This window comes from Ceratotherium simum, chromosome 36, assembly GCF_057802395.1.
Source record: "Ceratotherium simum simum isolate JZ-2026a chromosome 36, ASM5780239v1, whole genome shotgun sequence".
NCBI classification, from domain to species: Eukaryota; Metazoa; Chordata; class Mammalia; order Perissodactyla; family Rhinocerotidae; genus Ceratotherium; species Ceratotherium simum.
In genome coordinates, this window is record NC_141935.1 from 20,959,876 (window position 1) to 20,985,811 (window position 25,936).

The window sequence follows — 25,936 nt, forward strand, 5'->3', positions numbered from 1 at the left end:
ATTTTTAATACTGCTTTTCCCCTGTTTAAGCTTGGTAGTTAGAGGTTGCTTTACTTGTCTTTGTGTAATTACCCTGAAGACCACATGTCTTCCCTGGACTTATTCAAGTCTGACATGAAGTAATAGGTTTACCTCTTTCTGGGCTTTAGCTCCCTCCTGCCTTAGACGCTGTTGTGGTAATGTATTATAATTCTCTGTGTACTTGAACTCCACAAGCTATTACAGTGCTTTCTGGCCAATATTCATTCAATTGACACACGTATTTCTAGTTCCTGTAGTTCTTCATTCTCTTCTCCATCTTCAGTCTTCCTTGTGGAATCACTTTCATTCCACTTGAAGAGAATCCTTTAGTGACAGATTTGATCAGTTTATCTTTGTGTGAAAACATTTATTTTGACTCCATTTTTTAAGGATCTTTCTGCTGGCTATATTTCACAGTTTTCTTAATTTCAGCACTTTAAAGATAATTACTTCCTGATTTTAAAGTTTCTTTGAGAAATCCAGTGTTACTCTTATTTTCCCTGTTCAGTTGTCTCACTCCTGCCCTTGCTGCCTGTAGTCATTCTTTTTGGTTTTTCAGCAGTTTTATTGGGAGGTGCCTCGGTGGGGGTGTTTTTATCTTTTCTCTTCCCCTCCTCCTCAATATCCCTTTCGCATTTATGCTGCTTGGGGTCATCGGCATCTCTTGAATTTTGGGGTCTTTCTTCATATATCGATTCTGCCTCATTCTCTCTTTTCCTTTGTAGAATCCCATTTAAACATTTTTTTATTATTTCCTCTGTGTCGCCTACAATCATGTGTGTATTTGCTTCATTCTGGATTTTTTTTTTCTGACCTATCTTCTCGTGTGCTAAAATTCACGTCTGTTGTCAAATCTGCTGCTAAAATCATTCATTGAGTTCTTAATTTCAGTTCTATAGTTTCTATTTCTCTACTAAAATTCGTAATTTTGACTTTTATTTCCTTGAATATATAAAGCACAATTTTTTTAAAGTTTGTGTGATAATTCCATTAGGTGGATGCCTGATGGGTCCATTTCTCTTGTCTTTTAGCTCTTGATCACAGTGTCTTGCAGAGTGCCTGGTCAGTTTTGATTGAGTGGCGAACATTGTATGTGATAATTGTAGAGGACATTAGAGGCCTAGGGTGATATTTTCCTACAGAAAAGTTTGAGTTTATTTCTAGCATGTGGCCTTAACTTTAATCCAGTCAGCAATTAAGATCATTCAGAAATGGCTTTGTCCCTTTAAAGCACAGTATATTGCCTGTTTGGTATGTCAAGTGCACAGCTCTTTCTAGTCTCAACCCAAAGCCTAGGGCTTTTATAGGGTCCCCCTCATTGGCAGCCTTGAACTCCACTTCACTTTTCTTTGAACCCATGGTCTCTTGAAAGCTCTGCTCAGCCTCTTTACGTCTCTGCCTTGTCTTCAATGCATCAATGAACCTAGGGAAAAGAGGCTTCAGATGCCAGGCTTACTTGTAATTTTGGAATTCCTTTTTCAACTGGATCTTGGCCTCATATATAATTTGTTAGCTAATATATCAGCTCTCTGATGCCTTCAAGCACATTCTTTATATTTTTGTCCGGTGTTCTAGTTGTTCTCGGTGTTCTCAGACTAACTCATCCAATACTGGAAGCAGGATTCTCTCTGATCTTTCTTCAGAACTCAGTTTTCTCACATCTCTTCCTCAGGCTAGAGTCAGGGATTGTTCTCTTGTTAAAGTGCGTCGTTTCTACATTAAACTGTGAACTCTGTAGTGCAGGGAGAGTGCTTTGCCCATACTTTTATCTTAGCATCTTACTGGGTACCCAGCATATTATAGCCACCCATAAAAATATTTGCTAAAGTATTGAATGGGCAGTTATAAAAGAATATGTAAACTTTTTTCTCTTTGGTGCTATTAACTCTTTTTACTGTAGCTCTTCTCATTTTGTTTCTGATTCATAGAAAATTAAGTTTTAAGTATCTTTTGAATCAGACCTATGAGCAAAGAAGTACAAGGGTAACAAGAAAAGAGCATTTTTAAACCATTAAATGTTGCTACCATTGCAGTCTGTGTTACAGTAAATTGAAATCTTGAGCTTGAAGGTTATTAGGTCCCCCCTGAATATGGGACAGTTCAGATTCTTTTTCTGTTCAATAGGCCTTTGCCAATTCTAAGATTTTTCTTTTTCCTTAATCACAGTTCCACTGAGAATAGGTAGTGGGAGCTCTGTATCTGAAGTGTGGAAATGTTCTGTGGGTGATTGCAAGGTCAGAAGGTATATACAGTTATATAGAGTTATATACAGACACACAGTTACAGGCAGCGTATGTACAGTCATATAGAGTTATATACAGACACACAGTTACAGGTAGCAGGTAGCGTATGTACAGTTATATAGAGTTATATACAGACACAGTTACAGGCAGTGTATGTACAGTTATATAGAGTTATATACAGACACAGTTACAGGCAGTGTATGTACAGTTATATAGAGTTATATACAGACACAGTTACAGGCAGTGTATGTACAGTTATATAGAGTTATATACAGACACAGTTACAGGCAGTGTATGTACAGTTATATAGAGTTATATACAGACACAGTTACAGGCAGTGTATGTACAGTTATATAGAGTTATATACAGACACAGTTACAGGCAGCATATGTAAGTTAGGAGTATGTTCTGAAAGCTCTTTACTGGGCTGACTGTCTTTATCACGGTACGAGTCTTGGATTGGGAAACATTCCTTCCATGAGAGAACTCACAGAAGTAATTACAGGTCTTTCCATGGTAGAAATAATTATCCCCTCTTTATCCAAATGAGCTTAATTGCGTTACGTTGGTTGGCCCTGGCTTTCCACATTGAAGTAAAATGAGCTTTCAAGCGAAATAAGTCAGAGAGAGCACGTCAAATACTGTTATGATCTCACTCATAAGTAGAAGATAAAAACAACACACACACGCACAGAGACAGAGATTGGATTGGTGGTTACCAGAGGGCAAGTGGGGAGAGGGGAGGGTGAAAGGGGTGATCAGGCATATGTGTGTGGTGACGGATGGTAATTAGTCTTTGGGTGGTGAACATGATGTAATCTACACAGAAATAGAAGTATAATGATGTACACCTGAAATTTACATAACGTTATAAACCACTTTACCTCAGTTAAAAAAAGCTTTCATCATCTCAAACACAAGAAACTTGCCCATGGAGCACATAGCATTTTTACATTTATTTGTTTTATTTACTAGCTAGTAGAGAATTATGAGAAGTTAGAAAGTGCAGGTGATCTGCCAGTAGGTCAGAGATTGGTTTTTTCCCTACATGGCAGATTTGCGTTCCTTTCTGACTGTGTGTCCGTGCTTTTAGAGAGGATGGGAAGGAACGTTTGAGTAAAGGTGTTCAGACAGACTGCTGGGCAGAGAGAGAAACGCTTTCGCTTGACAACTGGTTTTATCTTAGGAAGCTGAGTCAAGAAGAGTATGAGCGGCAGGAAAGAGAGCAGCGGCTGTCGGCGGCGGACGAGAAGGCGGTTCTGGCGGCCGAGGAAGTGAAAACCTACAAGTGAGCTCAGCTTTTGAAGAGGTTCTCAGCGGGTGATGAAACAGCTGTTGGCTTTGTTTAAAAAACACTTTTTACATTGTGTAGAACAAAATAGCACAGAAGTATAAATAAATGGTCAAAGGGCATGAATACACTTAATTCACACAAAAGAAAATAAATTTTAAGTTAACAAAAGGAAAAATGTTAAATTGACAAAAATTTCCTTACACCCAAGACTATAAGGGAACTTGGTTCATACCGTGAGGTCTTAGTGGTTTTATATATTGGAGTAATTCTTTTAGGAACGCAGTTTGCTGTATGGTGTATCAAAAACCATTAAAATGATAGTACCGTTTGAGAGACCCAGATGTCATAGCTCTGGGAAATTTTCTGTAGATGTAATTAAAGGAAGAAAAAGCCTTATGGAGGAAGATATTCATAGGAGGATTATTTGAGAATTTGTTGAAGAACTGTTCAGGAATTATAACGTACCAACTTCGATTCTTCAGCCATTAAATAAAAAGAAAATTATGTGGTATTAGTTTTGATCATATTGTACTCTTATAACCAGGTAAAATATGTTTTATATGTATGGATGAAGTCTATAAGGGTACAGTTGTTAGAGTAAAGGTAATGTGGTGAGATTGTTTAAAATTTTATTCAGTTGTGCTTTGATTGATAAAAACAAGTGTAATTCCTAGGCGGAGAATTGAAGAAATGGAGGATGAATTACAGAAAACAGAGCGCTCATTTAAAAACCAGGTAATAATTATACTGCCCTTCAGCTGCAGAATTCTTTGGTATCTCATACAGACTATTATAATAATGGCTATTATAATGAAGCCCTAAACATATATTTTGATGTGTTGTCTTCTTCAGATTGCTACTCATGAGAAGAAAGCGCATGATAATTGGGTAAGATTTTTTTTCTTTCCTTTATTTTGTGCGTAGTCTACCACAACTGAATTGGGATGTTTTTTCCTCCAATAGCTCAAAGCTCGTGCTGCAGAAAGAGCCATAGCTGAAGAGAAACGGGAAGCTGCCAACTTGAGGCACAAGTATGGGATTTCAATACGTGTTTTGTCAGTGCATTTGAAAGTCTTTTAAGGTGTGCTGCGTGGTATCTAATAAGGAATTGATTTTCTGTCTCATACTTAAGTCCATTCTTTCTCTGTATTCAAGATTATTGGAAATAACCCAAAAGATGGCAATGCTGCAAGAAGAGCCTGTGATTGTAAAACCAATGCCAGGAAGACCCAGCATTCAAAACCCTCCCCGGAGAGGTAGGGGCACCTTTAAAGGGCAGCAGTCTATTTTTTAGTGCAAGATGTATATGAATGACTTTTCATTTCTGCAGTTAATCATTATGATGCCCTAGAAATAATGCTAGGAACTTACTAAAGAAAACAAAGGTTGCCTTGAAGCGGTAACAGTTGACTGTGGTCCTCAGGTCCTCTGAGCCAGAACGGCTCCTTTGGCCCATCTCCTGTGAGTGGTGGAGAGTGCTCCCCTCCACCGACAGCAGACCACCCGGCACCGGCAAGACCTCTCTCTGCCACGCTCAGTCGAAGAGAGATGCCAAGAAGTGAATTCGGTGAGCATCCACATGTTACCGTGCAGTAAACTGTCTCAAGAGTTCTTTTTCTCTTTTATTTGAGAACTCAAATGTAAACAACATTTTAGAATTTGGGTCTGTCCTGTATAGAGAAGAAAATGTCTTAATTGGTCTTGGTGAATAAATAGTGTACTGTAAGATCTGCTTTAGAACAGAAAGCATTTATTTATTTAGTAGTATTATTACCTATATATAAATATATACAAATAAAATGTATATACGAGTATATATATAAATATTATTATTGTTTTTGCTTCTTTTTAATTTCTTTTTTTTATTTTTTATTTATTTGTTTTTTTTTGTGAGGAAGATCAGCCCTGAGCTAACATCCATGCCAATCCTCCTCTTTTTGCTGAGGAAGGCCGGCCCTAAGCTAACATCTGGGCCGATCTTCCTCCACTTTATGTGGGATGCCGCCACAGCATGGCCCGACAAGCGGTGCATCGGTGCGCACCTGGGATCCGAACCCGGGCTGCCAGCAGCGGAGCCCGTGCACTTAACCGCTACGCCACGGCACCGGTGCCTTCTTCTTAATTTCTTACTGCAAAGTATAAGGCTTTATCCTTAAATTTCTGTGGAGTTTCTCTCTTAAATATTATAAAAGAAGCCTTAAGACTTTATAATTTATGTAGCATACGTCGACTTCTCATTATTATGATATGAAATGCTGTAAGTCTATCTCTAATCATAAATACGTCTGTAATACTTGATAAGACATGAAAGTTTACATATAGACTGAAAAAAATCAGCCTATACAGTTGTGTCAAGCCTGTGGCTTAAAGTACCTGACCAGTTATATCAATGTGTAGGTTTTATTGCCGTTCTTTCAATCCATTTTATTTTAATTCTTTAAGTCTGTGCATAAATTGTGATTTCCCCTCGTATGTATTGGGCAACCCGTTTTTAATGTTGTTTTCGAGGTAGAGTTGACCCCTGACCTGTCCAGAGTTGTTCTATTTCTTCTGAAAGATCCGTGCAAAGGCTCTGTTATGTCTTTCTCAAGGGTCAGTGGATGGGCCTCTCCCTCGTCCTCGGTGGTCATCTGAGGCATCTGGGAAACCCTCTGCCTCTGGTAAGGGACCTGAGTGTGTTCACAGAGTCTGAATCGTGGAGGAAGTGGGTAGAGGATTGCTTATTCTTCCTGGAAGAGTATCTAAGTCAGAATGAGTCTAAATCAGTTCTCTGGCCTTCAGCAGATCCCGGATCTGGTGCACCTTCCACGATGAACAGTGGCTCAAGAAGTTCTTCCCCTACCAAGATGAGGGATGAGGGCAAGGTAAATTCTGCAGTCACTTTGGGTTGTAATTAGGTATTTCAGGAAACATTTAACTTTTTCTGCAACACCGTCTTCTTTGCCTCATCTATCTCCAGTTTGTGTGTTCTGTTATATCTGTACTATCTCATTTATTTTTTAAAAAAGCAAACTGTTCCCCAAGAGCCTGAAGGCCCTTCAGTTCCCAACAGTACATCCTTGGCTGAGCATCCAGTAGCAGTAAGTACTTAGAGGTTGAGGACTGGACTGGTCACTTGGTGTATTTCTGGAAAGGATGTGAAGAGCATGGCACGAACCTGCTTTGCTTTAACCTGCATGGCATTATGGATCTTACTGTTGGCTTTGACTTGGATGTGTTGCTGGGTTGCTGAAGTCGGACTGGTTGCTTGGTTGTCTTCTCCTCTTGCCTGTTTTGGTTAGCTGATTAACCTATTTAGAACATCTGTTGTAATTAACTAAAAAATATGAAAAGTTGTCACCCCAACTTTATATTGTGTGCTTCAGTGTTAAGGGCTGTAAGGCAAAGTAAATTCATGATGTATTGCATAATTCATCATTATTATATATTTGTTTGGAAGCATGCTATTTAAGAATATTTCCAGTTGTATACTGGACAAACCCTATTTTGAATCATCTAAAATTACAGATTGGTAACAGGAGAATGTTTGCTGGAGGTAAAATACTGAGTAGTGAAAATCTGTAATTACCTGTTAGGCCAGTTCCCAGCAGTAACCTTCAATTATGTTCACGTAAGCGTATTCTCTTGTAACTTGTGTAGCTGTTGTCGCTGGTAAGTCCTCTGATCATACCTCACAGTGCTTCTCTATGTTGAAATCAAAATATGTGAATTTTAATTATTTAGAGTTTCCAACACAATTTCCTGTAGGAAAGGATTAGTCAGTATCTTGTAATACACGGTACAGTACTACCGGTGAGTGAAGGTAAATAGTAGAGCTCTGCCTGCCTGACTCGCATATTTAACATTGTTTCTGTTGGAAAGTACTTACGCGTTTCCGAGCAGGACTCCAGGAATACACCTCTCTTGAGAGATCTTTTTATCCAGGGACAGCTGGGTTAAGACCCAAGCCCCCGTTGAAATAGAAGACTTGAAAAAGAGTCGAGCCGCCTTTGTTAGAGGGGGAAGCAGAGGTGGGAAGAGCATGGCGTGGATCAGACCTGATATTGAATTCCGGCTTGGCCTCTTACGTGCTGTGTGACATCAGCACATCATCTGATGTTCTCTGTGTCTCTGTTCCTTTATGTGTAAAACAAGCTGATCATACTTAGAGATTTAGAGACCTGAGAATTAGAGGCAATATGTGAAAGGATATTGAAGGTACTCTGAATAGTAGCCATCATTACATCTGTAGAGAATGGGTTTTTCATTCTCTCCATTCTTAGTGTGGAAATAATGAGCTATTGTGGTGATGGGGGGTTATGGGAAAGGAGAGGTTGCCCTAGAAATAGACGACACCGTGTATGTATGATTTTTTTCTTATTAGTCGGGAATCACCTCCATTAATAACCTTTGCAGTCCTCTTGCTTTCCCTTCCACTTGCATATCCAAGCATAACATGACTGTGGTGAAACTCTTCACTCCCGTGCCATCCTTGCCCCCTGCCTGAGCTGTCTGTCAGTGGGAACAAACGGGAGTAAGGTTGCGTTGCACTGGTTCTGCTCTTTGGACAGGGACCTGACATCTGCTTCACTGGGTTTCAGCTTCCACTGGTGTTGGTGCTTTTGTCTGTCATACCAAAGTATTTCAGAACTGTAATTGCTTCTGCTCTGCAGGTTAATGTGGCTGCAAAAGGACCCCCTCGATTCCCAGGGGTGCCCCTCATGAGCTCCCCTGTGGGAGGCCCTCTGCCACCACCCATTCGGTACGGACCACCTCCCCAGCTCATCGGGCCTCCTCCACCCGTTCAGTATGGACCACCTCCCCAGCTCTGCGGGCCTTTCAGGCCTCGGCCACTTCCTCCACAGTTCGGTATGATGATTGGACAGTGGTGACTGACTTGTAAAGTGTATTCATCTTTTCCTGTTTCTTGCTAAAATGTTAACAGCTGCTGTTGCAGGGCTAGTCAGTGAAAGGGTAAAGCTGGCTGAGTACATTTTAAGTTTTCTTCAAGTTTCTTGAGATACATGGGGTACTGCATAACGTCCCTCTACTGAGATGGACAGTAGGTATCTCTGTAGACAGAAGAAAGGGGCTGTTTATAGAAAGCCAGAAATACTACTTCTGCGCATGTTTATTGAACGTCTGTGGCTACGTACCAGGCTCTGTAATGGATAGAACTCACTCACTCTCCTGACTCCAAGAGCTTACAGTGTCCTCTAGGGCACAGATATATACACTACACAACATAAAGCTTGTAATGACCATAATGGACGCATACGCAGTGGGTCAGAGAGTATAGAAGAGGGAAGGATTAAACCCTCACCCCCCACCTTGGGGATAAACGGGAAGGAAGTGTGAAAGAGAAGGTAGAATTTATTAGCTACCTAATGAGTGAATGTCATTGGGTGGAGCTGGAGGGCCTCTCCCAGCAGGGCAGGCACCTTGATTTTGGTGGCATGTGTTAGGTCCATGCTGAGCTACTGCATGAATTTTTAATTGATACACAGTAGACAATGGAATTTCCTTTGTCAAAATTTCTTTGTTGCAGTGAAGCCCTTATTTCATAATCTGTCATCCTGGTATGATATATATACTTCCAAGAACCAAGCTCTTGTGAGATCAAGATGGCAGAGTTGTGTAGTAGAAAATACATAAGCTAGGTAGAGCCATGTTTCAATCCTGCCTGTGTTGCTCCATGACTGGCTGGCTGTGGGCATGTGACTTAAACCTGCTGAGCCTGAGTTTGCGTCATCTATAAAGTGGGGATGCCACCACCTGATTCCTAGGGTTGTGAGGAGTTGAACATACCTGGAATCGTCTACATTTAGATATGTTCATATGTATTTACATGACTTAATTTTTATTTTTCCAGGTCCTGGTCCGCGTCCACCACTAGGAGTCAGAGAATATGCACCAGGCGTTCCACCTGGAAAGCGGGACCTGCCTGTCGACCCTCGAGAGTTTTTACCAGGACATGCACCTTTTAGACCTTTAGGCTCTTTTGTCCCAAGAGAGTACTTTATTCCTGGCACCCGATTACCACCCCCACCCCACGGCCCCCAGGATTATCCGCCTTCACCTGCTGCGAGAGACTTACTGCCTTCCGGCTCTCGAGATGAGCCCCCACCCGCCTCTCAGAGCAGTAGCCAGGACTCCTCGCCGGCTTTAAAACAGAGCCCCTAACTATGACGTCTAACGTTTAGTCTGAGAGAAAGTGGACTGTGCACTATTCGTTACAGTAAAGGATTTTATTGGCTTCAAAATCCAAAAGTTTATTTTCGAAGGTTTGTTTTTAGAACTAAGCTGCCCTGGCAGTGTGCATTTTTGAGCCAAAAAATTAAAAAATATCATTTTTCCCCCTAAATAGAAACCACCTCATAAGCTAGAGCCTCCTTCCGACTTTGAAATGTGCAATAAAAAATACCTGTGTTTTAGTTAATGTAGCATATGTAACTGCTAAATGATTTAGAACGTCATGAAAACTATGAACATTTCCTGTGGAAATGCTATAAGAACACGTATTTCCATTGATCCTATTTTTAGTGTACACCAGTTGAATACAGAACCAATGGTGTTTATGAGCTTGATTTTTTAAAATATTTGGTCGCAAAGACTGTTAGGCTAAAAATGTTTACTAAAAGATCACGAAACTTTATCTCCCCTCTTGCTGAAGTTCTTTGTAGTAATAGTTCATAAAAACTTCGTTATTAATATTTCCCAAGTGTCTGTTGATTCATTGGATTGTTTTCGCATGAGACTTGTGCCTTGTTGGAAGCATGTAAATTCATGCTCCCAGAACTGAAGGTGGTGGTGACTTGGCAGCATCCCTGTTGCTCACTGCTCAGGAGGTTCAACCTCAGAGTCACCTGGGAATGCGACAACTGATGTCTTCCATTTACTTGAAAGCCAGTGGGCCCACCTGTACAGCATTCATGTGCTTTCTTGTGACTCTCATTGCCGAGTGAGTTGAGGTGGTTTCCTGAGTGTGCGTTTACATTAGTAGCAGGAGTTGTCTGACTTGGTGTGCTGTTGCTTTTTACCATTCTTGCATTAAGGGTGCATAACAGAAAAATGGAAATGATGTGACCATAAAAGTAAGGAAATTTGTTTGAAAAAATTCTAGTCTATTATTTCTGCCATACCTTGCCACTGATTTTCAAGGAATACAACAAAAAAGTATCAGAAGAGTGTGATACTATGAGAAAGACTGATTTAAGATTGTAGGGCTTGGAATATGCTCAGTTCTTTTTGTTGATTGATACTACTCCAAAATTAATATTTGGATGTTGGCACTTATATTTAAAAATCAGTAAATCTAGGAATCTGGGATTGCACCACACTTAAAGTCATTTTATACCCATTACTACACCATGTCTTTTAAACAATGTTTTTTAAGAACTCATTACTCTTTTTTTTTTTTTTAATAATTTATTTATTTATTTTTCTCGCAAAGCCCCAGTAGATAGTTGTAGGTCATAGCTGCACATCCTTCTAGTTGCTGTATGTGGGACGGGGCCTCAGCATGGCGGGAGAAGCAGTGCGTCGGTGCGCGCCCGGGATCCGAACCTGGGCCGCTGGCAGCAGAGTGTGCGCACTTAACTGCTAAGCCACGGGGCCGGCCCCAGACTCTTTATATTATAGTAACTTGATAGCATATTTTAAGAAGTTTAAGATTTAGCTTAAATCCAAATTATAAAAGGCTGATATTCTTGTTTACTGCTAGACCGTACTCTCACAGTCTCTGAAGTTTTATGATGTAATATTATTGACACCTAGACCACGACTTGTCACAGTTATGATATTTAGTCCACTAAGAATACCCTATAAAAATAAGCAAAGGCTTCACTGTGAAACAAAAATATTTCTTTATATAAACTACTAAAAGATACCACTTTAGAAAGATAAGGACCTTTGAAAGAAGACAACTCTTTCAGAATTCATAAGGAATATATAAGGAGTTCTTCAGGAAGAGTTCCATCTATATGTCCTTCCACTTAACAAATAGAAGAAATTTAAGAAGAAAACTCCATAGTTAAAATTCAATCTATTTTAAATGAAAACTAGTCTTTTTTAACCTCTAAAGCTTTTTTGGTGTTTCGTCTGTATCTCATATTGAAAAGTCAGTAAGCTGCAGAGAAACGCAGTGCCATCTATCTGAGCAGTTCTGAAACGCATAATCGCTACCTCTCCACACCACTTCTGCAGCAGAGCCCAGGCAAGCTGCCAGGATAGAGAAGGTGCGGGGGCGTCATCCCCCAGTGACATCAGACTGGGCCATCTCAAAAGCTACATCTGTTTCGGAAGTGATCTCCAGCTATTTGTGTTTCTGGGCTTAGTTGCTAAAATCATCTCATTTATGAAGCAACAATGTTTCAGCCTGAAAGCATTCTTACTATATTTGTGGTTCTCGTTCAACGGCTCATTTTTTTCATTGGGAAGTCAGTAATTTGTGGGATGTGGAGTATTGTGTGTGTGCTGCTTCAAGACAATCACTCGTTTTTTCATTTCGTTCAGGTCTGAATTAAAGCTAAGCTAATCAGTGTTCAATTTAAGCTTCTTTAATACTGACGAAGCCAGCCCTGGTGGTCTGGTGGTTAAGATTCCATGATCTCACCACCATGGCCTGGATTTGTTACCTGTCTGTCTTGTCATACTGTGGCAGCTGCATGTTGCTGGGATATTGAAAGCTATGCCACCAGGATTTCAAATACCAGCAGGGTCACCCATTGGTGGACAGGTTTCAGTGGAGCTTCCAGACTACGACAGACTAGAAAGAAGGATCTCGCCACCCACTTACGAAAAATTAGCCATGAAAACCCTATGAATAGCAGCGGAGCATTGTCTGGTACAGCACAAGAAGGGAAGAGGATGGTGTAAAAAGACCGGGTAGGGTTCCGCTTTGCTGTCCACAGGGGCGCTAAGGGCACTGACAACAATACTGATGAAAGGCATTTGTAGTTCATATAAACCATACTTATGTGAACAATAGCAGGTGCTGCTTCATATAAATTATCACTTTGATATACATGTCTTACGGTCTATGAGAAAAGAGAAAGAACAATATGTCAGTTTTGCTACATTTTAATAGTAGGTTTTTTAAGGGATTATTTTTTAGGTCTCGTCAGCAACATCAAACAAAAGGTACTGAGTACTCCACAGGGTACAGAGTGCTGCCAAGCACCGTAGAAAATTTACATGACATGGAGAAAACGGGGTTCTGGCCCCTTGACGAGCTCACAATCTGGGGGACTGACAACTCACAGTCTAAGAGTTGACTGAACAACAAAGTAATTTATTAAGGCAAATTCTTCATCCCCTAGAACTGTTGTGGATTGAATCCTTTTGGAATTAATCTAATCAAGGTGAGAGACAAGACTAAATTTGTTTGAGAATTCTTTCAGGCTCATAAGTTTTTAATATTCATCTTAGTGAACGGAATTGACCTAACAGACAACTGAAAGTAAAGACTAGATCTCTTGAAGTGCAAGGACTAGAACAACTTAATTGTGGTTACTTATTTTAAAAAGCAAACATATGGAACGGTATGACTAGGGTTATTACACTAGTTTAAAAATAGGCCAAGTACTGGCACTGCATTCTCCTCATGCTAACATTGGTCATTTAAAATAATGAATATTAAATACGTGGGTTCTACATCCAACCCACAGAAAGCCCACCCCAAATCTTAATGTCCTGTGTATCAAATATCCACCTCGTGTGTACTATGAAAGTTTTATTTATGCCCCATTAAGTCAAAAGTAATGTAAATAGTCAAATTATAATAAGCTAATGACCTGCATATTTCCATATGGATGAATGTCAATATATCTAAATAGGCAATAAATGGCAATCCTATCTACCTATATAAAAAAAAATAGAGTATCTCCAGATTTTGCATACTCGTCACTATAAGAAGAGGTATGCAGGTTTTAAGGTTTCACAATCAGTTGTCAGAAAAACAGCAGTTATTCCTGCAGTATCTTGTTAGCATCTGACTCAAATTATTTTTAGATTACATGATTTAGAAGACATTATAAACCCATCTAAAAATTTGTCATGATTCAGAGATGGTTCCATCACTAACCCTAGAATCACTATCAGAAAGCATAACAATGTGATGTAGAAGAAGAGCTAATCAACATGACTAAAAATATGCTCACTTTCAGAGAAACAATCTGGTCATCTGGAAAAATCAGAGCTACCACCTGGGAACACTCCCATCTGGGATACTGATCTGGCCAAGGCACACTATTTCTTAGCAGGAAAACTATGAGATCAGGGTCAATTTGGGCCGTCTCTGAGGAGCAGCCTCTAAATGTCCAGACCGACTAGGGTGGCACAATTGGTCCAATTCCTCTCCAAGCCATATCATACTATCCTACCCCCTCAGCCCAAAGTTTGACATGAACTCAAAAAACCCAGAAGAGCATACTGGAGCAGAAGTGAACAGATGTGTAAACTCGAGCACATTCTTATTGCTGTATTGATTTTGAAGATGAGCACATCCTACCCACAACTATTGTTCCAGGAAGGAGGGCAGGAGTAGTGGTAAATTAGAAAAGAGACTATTAATTGCACAATTAATAGAAAAGTAAAAACATGTTTCAAAATCTACAAGAAGCCCGTATTCAAAGGAGTCTTATACGTCAGTGAGGTGCCGGACTTTGAATGCTGTGTACAGCTTTGCAGTGGACTCTCTCTGGCCTCCTGGCAGGGCTACGGCTTGCTTCCTGCCTGCTGGAAGGTGAATATGCTACACAGAGCTATGATGGTTTCTACTGAGTGGTGAAATTCACAGAAGTTCCAGGTTCGTCATGTCAGGATCATTCCTTGTGCAAAGTTTGATGTAGATGAAGATAAAGTGGTTTCTTGGTCAATAACTGCAATTTCTTCCTTTTAAAGTCAGTGGGTTTCTTGTATCTGTAACCACAATAGAAAAACCACTGTTTAAAAGCCTTAGATAACTGATCTATTCCAAGGGCACATACTAAGAAGAAATACTAGTCTCCATTCAGTTAGTACCTATTCTCTACGTGTTATCACTTACAGTTCTATGACAATTGGCCCAGGTTTGATTTCATCCATCTCCATGAAAGCAAAACATTTGGTGCTGGTAAACCGTTTTTTAGGCTTGTAGTGTTTGAATTCAAAGAAGATAGCTGCACCTAAGGAATTAAAACAAACCACATTAACCACAGACAGCACACTTCCAGTGTCAATACATTTTCTTTGATCACCAGAAGCATACGAACAAGCGACAACTGGCATAATTTTACAAATTAATCTTTGTCAAACAGTCTCTCTGACGATATGACTGGGGTTGTCACCCAAAATTTCTGTATCTGAATGGAGTGACTTTTCTCCATATCATCAATTCTACAAAGTACAGTAAAACTTCCTGAGCTAGACTGTCTCAAGAATGCGCATAAGTTCATCCACAGGTAGACTCATAAATTAAAGAATATAAAATATTAAATACCACAAGAAGAACACAGAAGATACTTGTTAAGTACTGACATTATTCATAGAAACACATTAGGTAGAAAAGGCATGTAAAAGAGTTCATGAAAAATCCAATCTTAAATCATTTCTCCTCCATCTGAGACAAAAACTCAAAAATTCAATTTTTTGGGTGTTTTGGAGTTCAAACCACATAAATCACGTGCTGGTTCAGTTCTTAAATGTTACCCATTTCCTAATACCTTTTCGAGTGTTCAAAGCTCTGTTTTGTTTTCCCTGGAATTACATGTTTGTGTAATGACAGCGGTAGGGAAGACAAAGGTCTCAAGAGGGAGCCTACTCTGCACCCCTGCCCCAGTGAGCAAGTAACCAAGAATTTAAATACTTTTTTTTTATCTTCCCAAAGCCCAACAGATAAGCTCTCCCCACCTCCCCACAGAAAAAAGCTAAAAGCAGAATAATAACTTGCCTCACCAATGCAGCCAAGGACAATGAATTTCTAAAGAAGGCATGGGAACAGATGGAAGGAAGTCAGGTCTCAGTCTTAACTGGCTACTTATTAATACTGCCTTATCCAGAGCGGTGCTGGATCTCGCTTGGCGTCTAAAGACAGTCAACACACATCTCATACTTGCACTGATGACAACACTCAAAAGGAACTAGAAGTTGAACAAGGCTCAGAAATGTGTGTGCAGCTCCGGCACTGGGTCCAAATGGAACACCGCACATGTCAAGGGAGGAAAGAAAAACCAATGGCTCAGGAGATGATGGGATGTGGGTGAGGGAGAGATGGGCATCTTTAACGACCTACTCCTAACTCACGTGAAAGGATTACAATTGTTAGGTTACTGGTGACCTCCTGTCCCCAGGCGTATGACCCGCCATATCCACAAAAGGGCAGCTTCTCTGCTCCCTTCCAAAGCAAGAATAGAGGCAATGTTATTTAAAAACCTCACAGATTTTTAAGATAGCAGATCACATTTCTTAGTCTCTTCAGCTATAGAACCTATCTCCTTGTCATCCTGACTGTGTCTGAGGTCTGAATAAATGTGAAAATAGTCACATTTGGGACGTCAGCATCATGGCAGAGTGAGCTTTCCCGTGAACTCTTCCCCCGACAAGATACAACAAAAGCAACAGTCACAGACCAACAACGGAATCCCAGACAGTGAAAACCTAGAGCGGAGGGATCCACACTGCCGCACATCTGAGAGCGGAACGTGCTGGGCCCCCGGAGGAAGTGGGGAGAGGTAAGGAGAACTCCGCTCCCTCCCCATCAGATCAGCGATCCTGGTCCGCGCGGCTCCCAGAGAGGGGGGAGGGGCGGCCCTCGGCAGGGAAACCGTGGCTCTTCGGGCTCTCTCAGCCGGTGGGAAACTCCCACACAGAGGACTCAGAGGAGCCACAGGGCTACCATCAACATCTGAGCACCCCAGAGAGCAGATAAAGAGGGGCAATCGAGAAGCTTCCCACGTCAGGGACCCAGAGGGCAAAAGAGAGAGCTCCCCCCTCCCCGCAACCCGGAGTCTGCAGCTCAACCGACCAGACCAGACCTAGCAATCCCAGGACCCGATCAAAAGACTGGACTCGTGGATCGCAGCGGGGAAAAAAAAAAAAAAAAAAAAACTGCGGATCGCAGCAGAAAAACTGGGGCAGAGCGCAGGGGGCTTAGACTACACAGCCCTTTACCACCAGACAGTGGCGGCAGGTGGAAATTGCAACAAGAGACTTCCAGGATGAGGAAAAACAAAACCAACACAGGAAGCACAATGCAAAAATATATGAAATCACCAGACCAGAAACAAAATGAAAAGCACCCAGAAATCAACCCCGAAGACACAGAAATCCATAAACTAAATGACAGAGATTTCAAAATAGCTATCATAAAAACACTCAACGAAATACGAGACAACACAGACAAACAATTCAATGAGATTAGGAGTTTCTTCACAAAAGAGATTGAAATCATAAAGAAAAACCAATCAGTGCTGATGGAGATGAAGAACACAATGGAAGAGATAAAGGAGACTCTGGAATCTCTAAAGAACAGAGCTGACAATATGGAGGAAAGAATTAGCACCTTAGAGGATAGGAATACAGATATACTCCAGATGGAAGAAGAGAGAGAACTAAGACTAAAAGGAAATGAAGAAAGACTCCGAGAAATATCTGACTCTATTAGAAAATGTAACGTAAGAATTATAGGTATTCCTGAGGGAGAGGAGAGGGAAAGAGGAACAGAGAGCCTATTCAAGGAAATAATAGCTGAGAATTTCCCAAATCTGGGGAAGGAGCAGGAAATACCAGTAAGCGAAGCCAACAGGACACCTATATATATTAACAGACAAAGGCCTTCACCATGACACCTAGTGGTAAGGCTAGCCAGGATCAACGACAAAGAAACCATATTAAGGGCAGCTAGACAAAAACAAAAAATAACGTACAAAGGAACTCCCATCAGGCTCTCAGCGGATTTCTCAACAGAAACTTTACAGGCTAGAAGAGACTGGAATGATATATTCAAAATACTGAAAGACAAAGACTTTCAGCCAAGAATACTCTATCCAGCAAAAATATCCTTCAAATATGATGGAGAAATAGTAACTCTCCCAGATAAACAAAAGCTAAGGGAGTTCATGGCCACGAGACCCCCACTACAAGAAATACTCAAGAAGGCCCTCAGGCCTGAAAAAAAGAAGAGAAAGGGAACACAAAGCTTGGAGTAAGGAGAAAAGTAGGTAGACAAACTCAGAAAAATAGTAGATCTTTACCAGAATAGGTTAGTAACCACTTAAATACTAAATTCAAAGATCAAAGGAAGAAATTCACCAAAAATAAATTTAACCTCATCACTGTAAACACACAGCCACAACACAAGATAGAAGAAGGTATAACAAGAAAAACTTAGAAGGGGAAGAGGAAAGCGACTGAATTGATTTAGTATAAGGAAATAGGAGGCCATCAGATAATGGACTATCTCATACACAAGATTTTTTGCCCAAACCTCAAGGTAACCACTAAACAAATAATCAAAACAAAACCACATATGATAAACAAAAAGAAAACTAGAAGAGTCATAAGACAGAACAACCAAACTGAATTGGCAGTCCAAAACAAATGGGACAAGAAACAAAGGAAATGCAAAAGAACCAGAAAATAAGTGACAAAACAGCAACATTAAGCCCTCATATATCAATAATTACCCTAAATGTAAATGGATTGAACTCTCCAATCAAAAGATACAGAGTGGCAGGATGGATTAAAAAGCAAGACCCAACAATATGCTGCCTTCAGGAAACACATCTTAGCACTAAAGACAAGCACAGGCTCAGAGTGAAAGGATGGAAGACAATACTCCAAGCTAATGGCAAACAAAAGAAAGCAGGTGTTGCCATACTCATATCAGACAAAGTAGACTTCAAGATAAAACAGGTTAAGAAAGACAAAGAAGGGAAATATATAATGATAAAAGGGACACTACATCAAGAAGACATATCACTTATAAATATATATGCACCCAACATAGGAGCACCAATGTACATAAAGCAACTATTAACAAACCTAAAAGGAGAAATCAACAACAACACAATAATAGTAGGGGATCTTAACACCCCACTTACAGCAATGGATAGATCATCCAGACAAAGAGTCAATAAAGAAATAGTAGACTTAAATGAAAAACTGGACGAGATGGACCTAGCAGACATATACAGAGCACTCCATCCAAAAACAGCTGACTACACATTCTTCTCAAGCGCGCATGGAACATTCTCTAGGATAGACCATATGTTGGGAAACAAAGCAAGCCTCAATAAATTTAAGAAGATTGAAATCATAACAAGCATCTTTTCAGACCATAAGGCTATGAAACTGGAAATGAACCATGAAAAAAAAACTGGGAAAGTGACAAAAATGTGGAGATTAAACAACATGCTACTGAACAACCAATGGATCATTGATGAAATTAAAGGAGAAATCAAAAACTATCTGGAAACAAACGAAAATGATAACATGCCATATCAAACCATATGGGATGCAGCAAAAGCGGTCCTGAGAGGGAAACTCATAGCAATACAAGCCCACCTGAACACACAAGAAAAAGCCCTAATAGGTAACCTTAAATTACACCTAACAGAACTAGAAAAAGAAGAACAAACAAAGCCCAAAGCCAGCAGAAGGAGAGAAATAATAAAAATCAGAGCAGAAATAAATGAAATTGAGACCAAAAAAACAGTAGAAAGGATTAATGAAAGAAAGAGTTGGTTCTTCGAGAAGATAAACAAAATCGACAAACCCTTAGCCAGGCTTACTAAGAAAAAAAGAGAAAAGGCTCAAGTAAATAAAATTAGAAATGAAAGAGGAGAAATTACAATGGATACCATGGAAATACAGAGGATTATAAGAGAATACTATGAGAAACTATATGCCAACAAATTGGACAATCTAGAAGAAATGGATAAATTCTTAGACTTATACAACCTCCCAAAATTGAACCAAGAAGAAATGGAGAATCTGAATAGACCAATAACAAGTAAAGAGATTGAAATAGTAATCAAAAACCTCCCAAAAGTTAAAAGTCCAGGACCAGATGGCTTCTCCAGTGAATTTTACCAAACATTCAAAGAAGATTTAATACCCATCCTTCTCAAACTATTCCAAAAAATAGAAGAAGATGGAACACTTCCTAAATCATTCTACGAGGCCAACATCACCCTGATACCAAAACCAGACAAAGACAATACAAAGAAAGAAAATTACAGGCCAATATCGCTGATGAACATTGATGCAAAAATCCTCAACAAAATATTGGCAAACCGAATACAACAATACATTAAAAAGATCATACACCATGATCAAGTGGGATTTATACCAGGGACGCAGGGATGGTTCAACATCCGCAAATCAATCAACGTGATACATCACATCAACAAAACAAAGAATAAAAACCACATGATCGTCTCAATAGACGCAGAGAAGGCATTTGACAAGATACAACATCCATTTATGATAAAAACTCTCAATAAAATGGGAATAGAAGGAAAGTACCTCAACATAATAAAGGCCATATATGACAAACCCACAGCCAACATCATACTCAACGGGGAAAGACTGAAAGCCATTCCTCTGAGAACAGGAACGAGGCAGGGCTGCCCACTCTCACCACTGCTGTTCAACATAGTACTGGAGGTTTTGGCCAGAGCAATTAGGCAAGAAAAAGGAATAAAAGGAATCCAAATAGGTAACGAGGAAGTGAAACTCTCACTATTTGCAGATGACATGATTGTATATATAGAAAACCCTAAAGAATCTGTTGGAAAACTATTAGAAACAATCAACAACTACAGCAAAGTTGCAGGGTACAAAATCAATCTACAAAAATCAGTTGAATTTCTATATGCTAATAATGAACTAACAGAAAGTCAGCTCAAAAAGATAATACCATTTACAATTGCATCAAAAAGAATAAAATACCTAGGAATAAATCTTACCAAGGAGGTGAAGGACCTATACAATGAGAACTACAAGACATTATTGAAAGAAATCCATGATGACATAAAGAAATGGAAAGATATCCCATGCACGTGGATTGGAAGAATAAACATAGTTAAAATGTCTATATTACCTAAAGCAATCTACAGATTCAATGCAATCCCAATCAGAATCCCAATGACATTCTTCACAGAAATAGAAAAAAGAATACTAAAATTTATATGGGGCAACAAAAGACCCCGAATAGCTAAAGAAATCCTAAAACAAAAGAACAAAGCAGGAGGCATCACAATCCCTGACTTCAAAACATACTACAAAGCAATAGTAATCAAAACAGCATGGTACTGGTACAAAAACAGACACACAGATCAATGGAACAGAATTGAAAGCCCAGAAATAAAACCACACATATACGGACAGCTAATTTTCGACAAAGGTGCTAAGAACATGCAATGGAGAAAGGAAAGTCTCTTCAATAAATGGTGTTGGGAAAACTGGACAGCCACATGCAAAAGAATGAAAGTGGACCATGTGCTATCGCCATTCACAAAAATTAACTCAAAATGGATCAGAGACCTGAAGGTGAGACCTGAAACTATAAAACTCATAGAAGAAAATATAGGCAACACACTATTTGACATTGGTTTTAAAGGAATCTTTTCAGATGACATGCCTACCCAGACTAGGGAAACTAAAGAAAAAAATAAACAAGTGGGACTTTATCAGATTAAAGAGCTTTTATAAGACAAATGAAACCAGAATCAAGATGAACAGACAACCAACCAGCTGGGAGAGAATATTTGCAAAACATACATCTGACAAGGGGTTGATCTCCATAAAAAATAAAGAACTCACGCAATTGACCAACCAAAAAACAAACAACCCGATCAAAAAATGGGCAGAGGAAATGAACAGACACTTCTCCAAGGAAGATATACAGATGGCCAATAGGCACATGAAAAGATGCTCAACATCACTAATCATCAGGGAAATGCAAATCAAAACAACACTAAGATACCACCTCACGCCCGTTAGAATGGCTATAATCACCAAGACAAAAAACAACAAATGTTGGAGAGGATGTGGAGAAACAGGAACCCTCATACACAGCTGGTGGGAATGCAAACTGGTGCAGCCTCTATGGAAAACGGTATGGAGATTCCTCAAAGAATTAAAAATAGAGGGCCGGCTCTGTGGCTTGGCGGTTAAGTGCGCGCGCTCTGATGCTGGCGGCCCGGGTTTGGATCCCGGGAGTGCCCGGAGGCACCACTTCTCCGTCCAACGCGAGGCCGAGTCCCGCGTACAGCAACTAGAAGGATGTGAACCTATGACATACAACTATCTACTGGGGCTTTGGGGGGAAAAAGCTGAATAAATAAAATCTTTAAAAAAAAAAAAAAAAAAAGAATTAAAAATAGAGATGCCCTATGATCCAGCCATCCCACTACTGGGAATCTATCCAATGAACCTGAAATCAACAATCCAAAGAGGCTTATGCACCCGTATGTTCATTGCAGCATTATTCACCATAGCCAAGAAGTGGAAGCAACCTAAGTGTCCCTCGACTGACGACTGGATTAAGAAAATGTGGTATATATATACAATGGAATACTACTCAGCCATAAAAAAAGACAAAATCGTCCCATTTGCAACAACATGGATGGGTCTGGAGCGTATTATGTTCAGTGAAATAAGCCAAAAAGAGAAAGACAAACACTGTATGATCTCACTCATATGTGGAATATAAACCAACACATGGACAGAGAAAACTGGACTGTGGTTACCAGGGGCAGTGGGGGTGGGGGGTGGGGGGTGGGCACAAGGGGTGAAGGGAGTCATATATATGGTGATGGACAAACAAAAATGTACAACCCAAAATTTCACAACGTTAGAAACCATTAAAACATCAATTAAAAAAAAAAAAGTCACATTTGGAAACAATATTAAAAGTCCATGATGATACCATCATTTTAAGGAACTTTTAAAAATTCTTATTCATCTGCATCATCAGTAGATAATATATTTCCTGCATCCTTGTATGCATAGATTTTTACTTTGTGGCATTTATAACAAAGAACAAAATGTGAAATGAGAATTAGAAAGATTAACTGAAATGCTTGTAAACATGACGAAAGTATATTCATAGCATTAATGTCAGTTAAAACTACACTAATTGTACATAATAAATTCAAAGCTGGAGAAAATGGAGTCAAATTCTGCCTACAGTTCTACTTTTAGCATCTTGTTGAGTCAACTCACCAGGAACACACTGCAATAAAATAGAAAAGTGAGCCTGTGAAACAGTCCCAGCCCACATCAGAAACATTTCTCAAAGCAACGGAGTTAAATGAAAAAAAAAATTGTTTTTTTACTATTTTTATGCAGAAGGCATACTTCATACTGAAATTTCCTCAACATTATGTCTTAAGCACATCCTGCCTACATATTCTTCTAACAGCGATTCTCAAACTTTGGTGTCTATCAGAATCACCTGGAGGGCCCCCTCAAGCAGACTGCTGAGCCCACCCCCTCGGCCTCTGATTCAGGAGGTCTGGGGTGGGCCCGGGCACCTGAATCTAACGAGGCTCGAGGTGCCACTCTGCTCACACTCAGAACCACGGCTCGCAGGGGCACTGAAGACACGCCTATTAGTGGCAGAACAGAGGAGCCAGCAGCATTTGAGAAGGAAATTTGAGAAGGAAAATATCAAACATTCTAGAGGACGTGGCAAATGTTCAAAAGGCACTCTCTATATCTTGTACAAGCTTCCTGTAGAGCTTGAAAATTTCGAAAACTGCAACTGAATCTCAGGTGATAAAGGGATTCTGAAGTCTTCTTTTCAGAACACTGATATTCCCGTTGGGCAAAAGGCACAGAGAAGCATTTAATCCTAAGAACGGTTTAACCTGGAAACGTAACTTCACCTTTTCAAAAATTTGCTTTTGTCCTTTCCCATCCTCCTGCCAACTAACAGCAAGTTATGGTATCTTTCTACCCAATAAATTCAACTGAGAAAAAAAAAAACTTGTTCTTTCAACTACTAGAGACTTAATCATCAAGGAGCCTTCGGGACTTCCTGCTTCCCCCAGCTCTTTAGTGTGAGAAAAACTTTCCTTCTGTTTTGTTGTTAAAGATGATAAATTTTTACTATCAAAGAACATTTTATTATATAACAGTGTTATTTATTATACAACTAGATAATATGATTTCTGATTCCTGTGATAAAAGAATGTATATTTGGGGGCTGGCCCCAGGGCAGAGTGGTTAAAGTTCCGTGTACTCTGCTTCAGTAGCCTGGGTTCGCGGTTCGGATCTCAGGTTCGGACCTACTCTACGCGTCAGCCATGCTGTGGCGGCATCCCACATACTAAATAGAGGAAGACTGGCACAGATGTTAGCTCAGGGCGAATCTTCCTCACCAAAAAAAAAAAGAAAAAGAAATGTATATTTCATTCAAATCAATAAACACCATGTGGCATTCACTTCTGCCAACTGTGCTGGGTCCACTAGGCACACTGGCATGAATAAGATGAAAACTCCGGCCACAAGAAGCCAATTATTTACAATTACACACCTTTGGTTAATTTTTCAACATGCTTCTGGAGCTCAATGTCCACATTAAAATGAACATATGTATCTTCTTTTCTTGAAGCCACAGGAGTATCCTGCACAGGAGTTAAATCTATGCCGTTCAGATCTGGAGAGGAAAAAAGTTTCTGCTTAGGAGCATACAAATAAACAGACTCAAAAACTGTAAACAACCTGCAAAGGGTTATGTTTCCTCAAGACGCTTGGCAAAAGCTGAGAGGAGACGCTCAGGCTAAAGAAACTCCCATTTGGTGTCAGCAGGTGGCTGAAGAGCCTCTGGTCTCCAGAGGGACGTGGAGGGAGCTGAGGAGAGGGAGAGTGGAGCCCTCACAGACGGGAGGAGGAAGCCTTGCCATGACTGGGTACAAAAGGAAGCCTGAAGACAACAAAATTTGATCCTTATAGTTAAGAGGTGAAAACAACTTTCTGTCTTCCTTAGGGAATAGGCTACTATATTTATGTGCAATAAAAATTTGGAATGTGAATAATACTCCACAATAAGGCTACCCTACTTCCCACCCTTGATCAAGTGCATGGCCTAGAAGGCCTTTAAATCTAACATTATCAGAATTCCCCTGTTCTATTCAAGTCAGAGGACCAAACAATGGACATGAAAGTTGCCAACGAAATCTTTCCATAAATGAGTCCCTTTTTACATATATTACCTAACTTCTGGTTATATTTGCTATAACATAACCTGATTTACAACAACCAGATGGTCCTATGTATGGTGTATGGTTTTAATTTCCTGGAGCCAGGAATCTTCCAGTTTAATCAAATTCAACATGGACTCACTTAGTGACTACTCAGTGTTTATGAATTATTCAACAGACCCATCTTAGGGAACTTAAGTTAGTACATTTGATTATTTCAGTTTCTAAAGATATTTACCAAAAAACACGTTTCAGTTCAACACGTATGCAAAGGTAACATAATACCTACACCTACACCCACATTACATTACATTTTTGTGTTTTACAGTGTAATTCCCGAATGAGAGATGCAGTTTTGCGAATGGCCTATCCAACAACATAGGGTATAAATACTTTCCAGTCGATCATGGATTTGATATGCGATAACATCAGAAGTTAAAGTATCAGAGCATTAGTGCTGTGGCCAGGTCTCTCCATGTCAAAATTCTCTGTGGCCAAATTCCTTTTCCTCTTATTTGGTACTAACGTACCCACGGGTCTGAACTTACTTCTATGATTGGTAAAAGTTTCCTCCATTTAATTTCAGTCCACGTCTGTTTCTTTGATTTGCCTCAAACTGCAATTAACTGTCGAGTGGATTAACTGTGCAGTTATTTCTGAATAATAGGATGACAACTTCATCTGCAATCACCCAATAATTATTTTTAAAAGACCGTTGAGTACTTCACAAACACAGGGCTGTGTAAAATGCTTGGCAACAACAAAAGAATTCAACCCCTGTGGTTTCCCTCTTAAACCAAAGACTGGAAAAGTTGTTTTCAAGGAATAAAAGGTTTGCCACATTGGACAGTAAAAAAAAATAATAAATCCTTAAGATAATCAGGCTTAATAACCACAGTAACATAGTTAAGGATAAGAAATATATCACTTCTTTAATGCCCACAGGCCTATATGCAGGGTATGGATGTATCCTATTTCCCTGTCGCCACTGATGACTCAGCGAAGGCCTAATTCTCGTCCCCCTCTGAGGGCTCTGCTGCGTATAAAGCTCTCCTGGACAGGAACGAGGGGGCCTGCAGTGGACGTGTGAGAAAACAGGAGAACACCCGGCTCTGCAAAGAAAACCACACACCCTTGGAAGGTGGAGGACATTTTTTCAACCTGTTCCCTTAAGAATGTGTCTGCTGTTAAAGACAGTGTGTTTGTCT

At 39.9% G+C, this 25,936-nt stretch overlaps 2 protein-coding genes across 11 annotated transcripts in view; one reads left to right on the forward strand and one right to left on the reverse strand.

Moving 5' to 3' along the window:
• MIA3 (MIA SH3 domain ER export factor 3) overlaps positions 1 to 10,253 on the forward strand; it is a 55,181-nt gene extending 44,928 nt beyond the window's left edge. For 2 of the 10 annotated variants that reach the window (XM_087424377.1, XM_087424383.1), the window contains 11 exons: positions 3,451 to 3,552; positions 4,233 to 4,293; positions 4,411 to 4,446; positions 4,522 to 4,589; positions 4,714 to 4,814; positions 4,982 to 5,125; positions 6,150 to 6,218; positions 6,340 to 6,422; positions 6,567 to 6,638; positions 8,211 to 8,406; positions 9,410 to 10,253. In XM_087424377.1, coding sequence (XP_087280503.1) covers positions 3,451 to 3,552; positions 4,233 to 4,293; positions 4,411 to 4,446; positions 4,522 to 4,589; positions 4,714 to 4,814; positions 4,982 to 5,125; positions 6,150 to 6,218; positions 6,340 to 6,422; positions 6,567 to 6,638; positions 8,211 to 8,406; positions 9,410 to 9,720 — 1,243 coding nt within the window. In that variant the 3' untranslated portion in view covers positions 9,721 to 10,253. The remainder of the gene's footprint in view (positions 1 to 3,450; positions 3,553 to 4,232; positions 4,294 to 4,410; positions 4,447 to 4,521; positions 4,590 to 4,713; positions 4,815 to 4,981; positions 5,126 to 6,149; positions 6,219 to 6,339; positions 6,423 to 6,566; positions 6,639 to 8,210; positions 8,407 to 9,409) is intronic. The other 8 variants (XM_087424378.1, XM_087424385.1, XM_087424382.1 and 5 more) reach the window with 6 other exon arrangements.
• A 2,349-nt stretch (positions 10,254 to 12,602) lies between these two features.
• The window catches only part of AIDA (axin interactor, dorsalization associated), a 49,123-nt gene continuing 35,789 nt past the window's right edge, over positions 12,603 to 25,936 (reverse strand). Inside the window, exons 8-10 of the mRNA XM_004439678.3 lie at positions 24,062 to 24,184; positions 14,585 to 14,702; positions 12,603 to 14,457 (exon numbers count right to left, since the gene is read on the reverse strand). Coding sequence (XP_004439735.1) covers positions 14,361 to 14,457; positions 14,585 to 14,702; positions 24,062 to 24,184 — 338 coding nt within the window. The 3' untranslated portion in view covers positions 12,603 to 14,360. The remainder of the gene's footprint in view (positions 14,458 to 14,584; positions 14,703 to 24,061; positions 24,185 to 25,936) is intronic.